Below are 8,902 nucleotides of genomic sequence, written 5' to 3'. Positions count from 1 at the left end.
AGACTGGAACAGAAGGGAGAACCGACAGAGGTACTCAGGGTACCCTCCGCCACACAGCGCCAGGTTGCTTGCGGAGTATGGATGTAGATGTAGATGTCACGAACCAGGGGCGGGTAAGACTGGTGATGGGGCTGATGTCTTCGAGCTTACCGGTGAAAGACCTGTCTCTCATTTGACACGTACAAAAATTAAGGAGTGCGTGGTGGTTACGACAGTTGGGGATGTCAGTGCTGTTCCCCGGTGCCGATCGCCGGCGGCGGGCCCCTCCACCCCGTGACGTCACGTCCCGTTAGGCGCGCGGCGGACAGGTGAGCCGCGCGCCGGCCGCCCGCCGTCGCCAGTCGTCGCCGTGCGTCCCGGCGAGCAGCAGCAGCAGCAGTGGTAGCAGCCGCCAGCGGTCCTCCAGCTATGTTCCGGTGGCGCCTCGTGGTCGCAGCGGCGGCACTCGCCCTCGCTCACTCCGACAGCGCGCAAGGTGGGTGCCCGCCTCCGCGTCCACACTGGCCGCCGGCCTTGTTGCTGCTCTTCGCCGCCTTCCGTTGACTCTGGCGACGTCGTTTCTGCAAGGACCGTACGAAATGCAGGATGATGTGTTTGCGTAAAAAAAAAAAAAAACCCTAAGCGTCGTCGCTGGCTTTCTTGAAAGTTGTTTACGTTGGCAATGTGACACAACCGACTAGTGCTCAGGCTCTTACGTGCACAATAAAAAAAATGCATCGTTATAACATGAACGTTTTGTTATCTCCCCACTTAATAGTAATTTTGTAACTGGGACTAAATGTATAAATGTCACTTCTGATAAGAACGATACTGGCGTGTTGATTAAGGGTGGTAGGACGTCAAACGGGCCGACTTGGAGCAGGAGAGGCATCACAGGACATTTAAATTTCCAGTGTCTATACTTTTACAAATAAATTCATAAAACTTTGTCAGCATCACCAGGAAGGAGTCAGGATTCACACTCATTGCAGTGGAAGTTCCAAAACATAACAAACTATTTTTTTTACATGTGAAATTTCCTCTTTTTTCACTTAATGCATTTGTTGCTATAGGCACACTTTTCTTCATAAGTTAGAGAGATTCGTCGATGAATTTTGCACATCATACATACCATACTCACAGGTGTATGAACTCTAGAATTTATTTAATTTATGAAAAAACGAATGAACTGTTATATTTTAAACTTAACGTTTAGGGAAAACACAAATTTTATAGTTAATTATCTCAATTTTTACCACAGTTTTTAATAGATTTCGAAAATTCTAGAGTTTCATACACCTTTAAGTATGGTTTGTATGCTGTGCACAATTCATCGAAGAATCTCTCTTACTTGTGAAGAAAAGCGTACCTATAGCAACAAATACTGCCATTAGTAAGTGAAAAAATGACGAAATTTCACATATAAAAAATATTCTTTCGTTATGTTTTCGAACTTCCACTGCTATGAGGATGAATTCTGAATCCTTCCTGGTCATGCTGACAAAGTTTTGTGAATTGTTTTGTAAAAGTATAGACAGTGGAAATTAAGCTGTCCGTCGTGCCTCTCCTGTTCCAAGTCGGTCCGTTTAACGTCCTACCCCCCTTAAGGACGTTGCTTTCGAGGAAATGACAGCTGCTTCGAACTTCGTGAATATGCTATTATTGAAAAAGCGTATTTGTGCCATCAGCTGTACAACTGTATGTTTATTCTCTATCGGTTTCGATTATCATAGTCATCTTCATAGGAGGAAGACTGTGTACATCAATGGATCAAAAATACATTTGCGTCGAATATGACCCAATCAAATGTAGAACATACATAACTCTCGAAGTAGTCTGTCTCAACACTGTCCACATAAACGAGTTTGTCTCAGTACAGTTACAGTAATGCACACATGGTGATCATCAAAGACAAACCACACCACAAAGTGCGCGTCAGTGCACTTGTGCCAAACCACAGCACGTTTATATAGTCTGTGTTAAGACAGACTATTAAGACAATTATGTATGATTGGTTGGGTCATATTTGACGAAAATGCATTTCTGATCCATTCATGTTCACTGTTTTCCTCCTGTAAAGGTTACTGCAATAGTGGAAACCGATACAGAATAAATATATAATTGTACAATTGACGGCAAAAATATGTTTTTTTTCAAAATATCCATCACTAGACAGTCACCTATGAAAAGTTCTGTTAACATTTTATTAGTTGTACGAATATATTTACATTTCACAAATGTTTACATATTCCTGACATGGTCAGCCTGGGGGCGATCTGCAGTGTATGGTAACTGAAGAAAACAAGCCAAGATCGCTAAAAATGCATTTTACTGGATGACTGGTTTCGACAGATCTATGCTGTCATCATCGGCTCTTATGATTTTGAATTTTTACAACATATTATCCAAGTATGAGACTATCGAAACCTGTCATCCGATAAAATGCTTCTTTAGAGATCTTGGCTGGTGAAGTTTTCTTCAGTTGCCATCACAAATGTTTATTCGACCAAAAAAATCATAATTATTGCACGACATTGTCGCGTTTAGTAGTCACAGCGACATTCTTCAGATCGTATTACTGTCATAGCAAATACATTAACAGTTTATTCCATGCTTAACGCATGCGTCGTCTAAACTAAAGATTTCACTTTTATTTTAATATACAATGAACTGTTGATATATTGCTTTGGCAGTAACAAAATATCAATATGGGTGCTGTGGACGCCAGAGTCGGTATTACATTGTAATCATTGTCATGTTGTCAGTCCCGTAAATGTTGCTATAAGAGAGGAACCAAATAACCGTTGTCGAATCCTGACGAAGAACACGCTGAATATGTTGGAAAGTAGGAGTTTTAACTAACATAGACATCCAAAAGATTTTATACGCAGCACCTAACTTCATGAGGACACAATGTCAGGTTTTAAAAATATTTACTTACATCAGAACAAAACTTAACATATTCGGTATACTCAGTCCAAGTAGAAGTGCAGTCGTGATACAACGTAAGATTGTGTGTTGCTATAAACAGGTGAAGGATCTAGTTATTACGTGAAGTAAAATTTATTTCCTGTGAACAGTAGGATTCCGATCCCATTCTTCTGCTCAATATTTCTGGTACAGACGTAGTGATCGCTATTAGACTTCCGCCTGGATTCAGTTTTACACGGCACATAAGTTTTGGACTACATTAAGCAAGTATATGTAAAAGTACGCCTTTGTGTGCTTGTGCCAGACTACAAAAGATGGCCTTAAACGTGCTCTATCTCTGGGAGTCTAAGACCGTCGCTCGCAGCACCTCACTATGTTTACTAGGTCAGCCGTCGAAATAACGTGGCAACAGAATTGTACTGCCAACCAGATTAAGCAACTGCAAATATTGCATATCACCACAGAAAAAGCCCGAGATTTATGTTACTGAAAACATATACTGCGGGACATTCTTCAGTCTTCCAACATTAACAATAAGCTACAAGCCTTTTTGTACTTGTGTGTTTTTGAGGGGTGACCGGTGCATAAAGCTTGGAAAATGGATCTGGAGAACACTTGTTTTCTCATCCACAGCGAATGCAAAGGCATCTTGAAGTGATGACCAACTATCCTTTGTACTTGCTAACAATGAGGGCGCATCTTCCTGGCAGATTAAAACTGTGTGCCGACCGAGACTCGAACTCTGGACCTTTGCCTTTCGCGTGGAAGTGCTCTACTGGCGGACTGGCGGAATTAGAGCTGTGAGGAGGGATCGTCAGTCGTGCTTGGGTAGCTCAGCCGATTAATTCAAAAACAACAGCGCGTTCGGTCAGAGGGCTGAGTGCTCTCTGTAATAAAAAACTGAGTCAAGGAACCAACGATCAATTTGAACTGATGTCTTGTGACGTCCGCCCTGAGCAAACGCAACGAACTATATAGAACAAAATGAGTAAAAAAAAAAAAAAAAAGAAAAGAAAAAAAAGCCGATACAGCATTTGTCCGCGAAAGGCGAAGGTCCCGAGTTCGCGTCTCGGTCCGACACACAGTTTTAATCTGTCAGGAAGTTTCATATCAGCGCACACTCCGCTGCAGAGTGAAAATTTCATTCTGGAATGGGGAGGCAGACGAAAGGCGGAACAGATCTCCAGGCTAAATTTACTTATTTAACCTGATCAGCTTGGCGCCGTCGGGCTATCTCTTGCAGTCCACCAATGCATTTTAGAAAAGATGTAGCGTTTTGACTATTGTAGACGATGTGCGGTGTTCTTCAGGAAGTTTGACTGTCCGTAAGACGTTTGTTACAGTTTTTCCACCAGGTGTAGACAATGGCTGCTGTTGGAGTCAACTGCCACGCCTTATTTTCTTACAGAAAGCTGTATTTTGTGAAGCAGTGCACGGCCACCCTGAAGACATTGCCATACTCTGCCTTGTATCGGAGTGAATGGCCTGCAAAACGTGGTTTACGTAATGATAATTCAAAAACAATTCTAGTTTTGTGTCAGCATGCGACCTTGGTATTACGTTCGTTGCGTCACTGTACCACTACAGTCTGCTGATTAATGCAGCTGACCACTAAGCAGCCGTCCTGTGTTCGAGTCCGGGGCGAGCTGAAACTGGCTCATACCTTCAAGCAGTGATATGAATAGAAAAATGACGTGAAGTCGAAATACTTAGCGCTGCTGTAAGTGGCACACGAGTCATAACATCACAACTATCCGCGTACTATTGAGCCGAGATTGTTGTTGTTGTGGTCTTCAGTCCAGAGACTGGTTTGATGCAGCTCTCCATGCTAATCTATCCTGTGCAAGCTCCTCCATCTCCCAGTACCTACTGCAACCTACATCCTTCTGAATCTGCTTAGTGTATTCACCTCTTGGTCTCTCTCTACGATTTTTACCCTCCACGCTGCCCTCCAATGCTAAATTTGTGATCCCTTGATGTCTCAGGACATGTTCTACCAACCGATCTCTTCTTCTAGTCAAGTTGTGCCACAAAATTTTCTTCTCCCCAATCCTATTCAATATCTCCTCATTAGTTACGTGATCTACCCACCTAATCTTCAACATTCTTCTGTAGCACCACATTTCGAAAGCTTCTATTCTCTTCTTGTCTAAACTATTTATTGTCCATGTTTCACTTCCATACATGGCTACACTCCATACAAATACTTTCAGAAACGACTTCCTGACACTTAAATCTATACTCCATGTTAACAAATTTCTCTTCTTCAGAAACACTTTCCTTGCCATTGCCAGTCTACATTTTATATCCTCTCTACTTCGACCATCATCAGTTATTTTGCTCCCTAACCCCCCCCCCCCCCCATGAACCATGGACGTTGCCGTTGGTGGGGGGAGGCTTGTGTGCCTCAACGATGCAGATAGCCGTACCGTAGGTGCAACCACAACGGAGGGGTATCTGTTGAGAGGCCAGACAAACGTGTGGTTCCTGAAGAGGGGCAGCAGCCTTTTCAGTAGTTGCAGGGGCCATAGTCTGGATGATTGAATGATCTGGACTTGTAACATTATCCAAAACGGCCTTGCTGTTGTGGTACTGCGAACGGCTGAAAGCAAGGGGAAACTACAGCCGTAATTTTTCCCGAGGGCATGCAGCTTTACTGTATGGTTAATTGATGAGCCGAGATATGGTTTATCTTTTTCCAGAATATTAAATAACTGTGATGAGCCTATAAATCCATGGACAACGGCACCCACGAATCGTTTGGATTCGAAGATGGTTATTCTAGCTAAAGGCTACGTCGGACGTCCTTTATCTCAATTTAATTTCCCTGCCAGCGGAATGGTAGAGGTAATAAAACAATTTAGATATTATGTAAAACAATTTACACTGGATTCTCATGCATGTAGGTATCAATAAGCGCCGACAGGAACATGCGCTTAAGACTGCAGTAAGTTTCATAGCTGATGAAAACATTCTGCTCCTCAATAGACCGAAGACATCGTATCGGATTGTTAAACTAACTGAAACTGTGGTGGGCTATGGCGCGAGGTTTGAATTATTAACAACGAAATACTTCCATAACTCAGTCTCATTTGTAAAGCGACAATATTGTCACACGCACGTATTATGCATGATGCTAAGAAACGCGTCTTTGCAATGAGTAATGCCATAAACAGTTTCAGTTCACATTTATCGGTTTTCTAGGATTTTGGATTTTTAGAAAGTGAATGTGAAGAAGTGTATGTGTCGATATATCAAGTTTCCTGTTGCTCTCAATGTCACCGTAAAATTCAGGAGTTTTATCAGGTATTCAGTTTATGTATGGTCTGTTTATTGAATAATATATCTTCGAGATTCTCTTAACATTGGTGCATTGTTTACGTTGTTTGCATCTAATATTGCATTCTCTCCACATGATTTGCCGGTGTGTGATAACTTTGAGCAGTTGCGACTAAATTAACGTCCTTACAAAATAATTGTTTAACTTATAATTCAATAACATCCTAATACTGCATTCGAATAGTATTTGTCTTCGGCAGCAATTTTGCCGAATACTCAAAATATTATCGGATATCTGTATCATTTCTACGGGATTCTACCTGTTTCTCTAGTATGACTGATACGTCATTATTAATGTAACGACGAATGACGTATGTAATTTAGACGAAGATTCCACCTGAGGTGAATGCCATGTAAAAAAAAAAGTAGAAAAAAATGGTACGTGGTGAATTACTGTAAGTGGGATGCTTACTTATCAAAATAAATGGCGTGTCTCTTTAACGGTTGATGCTACGTTGACGTCTTCTGCACGCTGACTCGGCTTATTTTGAAGAGGTACTGTCACATCAGGTATTGGTTCACCTATATTCAGTACATGTGGAAGTCAAAGATATGTCATAGTTCCGCTCTTAGGGGTGGCAGCCTTTTCACTACACACCATATTACATCCTTAAATACAAAGACTGTTGCTTATTTAAGCTAGTTTTCACACCACAGCTCGCTTTGCCATCTGTACCTCCTTCCAGCATCAATCCGCTCAGAGGCGATACGAAATGATTTCGACCAATCGACTGCAATTCTTGAATTTTAGCGATCCCATTCGAGTGTTCTTTCAAAAGAATCGTAATATAGGTGTTATGCATTTTATTCTTCCATCTTTCGCATACATTACGAACGAACATCCCGCTGTCGCCAAAATAACGTAGAAGATATAGCTGTAAATTTCTGCAGTTGTCTGATGAGGAATTATTAGCTTAATAACAACGGTTCCCTCTTGCTGAATAAACGAAGTAAATAATCGAAGTTATTGACGCCGGCTTAATTTCAGTTAAGCGGTTTGTCGACATGTCATAGTATCAGTCTGGGACAAAATAGCGTGCAGCACAGTAAACAGTAAACCAATCTGAGGCGTTCCGCTGCATGGTTAGCCGAGCACACCAAAGAGCAACGGAAGCAGTTGGCTGCCCCCTCTCCCTCTCCTTACCTTGCAGAATGCGACACGGCTCAGCAAAAGAGGGCCCTGCCAAGCGCGGCGTTCCGTCACGAACTGAGGTGCTGACTCCCACAACCTCCAGTATCGAACCTGGCTCCCACACCAGTTCACTTCAATAACGAGTTTCATTCTCGACTGATACTTGAGAGCAGAAAAAAATTTCTCGTTCTACGACAGACAGGGATTTCATATGAAAGAAATATTGTTTTTATTGGTTTGTTATGTATTATGCCGGTGTCATCTACATCTACGGTTATAGAAATTTTTTGTGTGTTTATTGGCCTTCGGTTGTACCCATGCAACATCTTAGAAAGTAAAAAAAAAAAAAAACTATAATTATACTTTGAACAGTACAACGACTTAGAACAATACTGAAATAAATACATCGGCACTTGAAGGTAACAAACGGAGACAAAACGGTGCGAAAGAACACCTTTACACACACACACACACACACACACACACACACGAGACAAACCCAAACTTAACAGTTACAACTTCTTTTTTTTACTATTAAAAACAGTTTTGATCACTATTTATTTATTAAGGTGACCGGTTTCGACTACTACTGTGGTCATCTTCAGACCATTGAGTAGGAACCTCTTTCTGCTGGAGAATCACTACAGTAGTGATTCTCCACCAGAAAGTGGTTCCTACTCAATGGTCTGGAGATGACCATAGTAGTAGTCGAAACCGGTCACCTTAATAAATAAATAGTGATCAAAACTGTTTTTAATAGTAAACATTTGTAACACGTTGATCGCTGTCACTCCCATAAAGTATTCAAAAGTAATTAAATACAACTTCGCCGACCGGGGTGGCCGAGAGGTTCTAGGCACCTCAGTCTGGAACTACGCGACCGCAACAGTCGCAGGTTCGAATCCTGCCTCGGGCATGGATGTGTGTGATGTTCTTAGGTTAGTTAGGTTTAAGTAGTTCTAAGTTCTAGGGGACTGATGACCTCAGACGTTAAGTCCCACAGCGCTCAGGGCCATTCAGATTTTTTTAGTTACAACTCAATTCCAACTTTTAGAACAAGTGCAGGTTTAACGTGTGACAGGGAGTGGTTGATGCATGCGGGCTGGCTTCGTAATCAGCCAGTCGTATTCCCTTCTGTATCGAGGGCAGCGGAAGAAGATGTGTTTACTGTCCTGGGGGCTCCCTCAGTTTCAATATGGAGATGGTGTAAGGTGGAGCCCAGAAAGATATTGTCGATGGAAGTTGTGCTTGAATTTCAACCTAGCAATGAGCCTCACAAACTGTCTCGCGGTCTCGATAGATATTTCGCAGATCTCCTAGAATCGCACTTTAGAAATTTATTAACCACCGGAAAAACGTTAGAGGCGGAGAATGTGTCTAAAAATAAAAAGGATTTGACATTAAAAAAGCGCAGAATTTGGATGCCCGATGAATTTTCCCCTTGTTGCTGTTGTGGTCTTCAGTCTGAGACTGGTTTGATGCAGCTCTCGATGCTAATCTATCCTGTGCAAGCTCCTTCAT

The 8,902-nt window shown here is 42.1% G+C and overlaps 1 protein-coding gene across 2 annotated transcripts in view; it reads left to right on the top strand.

Annotated features, from left to right (window-relative positions):
* Positions 1–215: 215 nt before the first annotated feature.
* LOC126267256 (uncharacterized) overlaps positions 216–8,902 on the top strand; it is a 250,102-nt gene continuing 241,415 nt past the window's right edge. Inside the window, exon 1 of one of the 2 annotated variants that reach the window (XM_049972306.1) lies at positions 216–475. In XM_049972306.1, the coding sequence (XP_049828263.1) occupies positions 409–475 (67 nt within the window). In that variant the 5' untranslated portion in view covers positions 216–408. The remainder of the gene's footprint in view (positions 476–8,902) is intronic. The other variant, XM_049972317.1, reaches the window with a different exon arrangement.

The sequence above is a fragment of the Schistocerca gregaria genome, chromosome 1 (assembly GCF_023897955.1).
Source record: "Schistocerca gregaria isolate iqSchGreg1 chromosome 1, iqSchGreg1.2, whole genome shotgun sequence".
Classification (NCBI taxonomy): Eukaryota; Metazoa; Arthropoda; class Insecta; order Orthoptera; family Acrididae; genus Schistocerca; species Schistocerca gregaria.
Note: the sequence above shows the minus strand (reverse complement) of the source record. Positions and strands in the feature narration are given on the sequence as shown.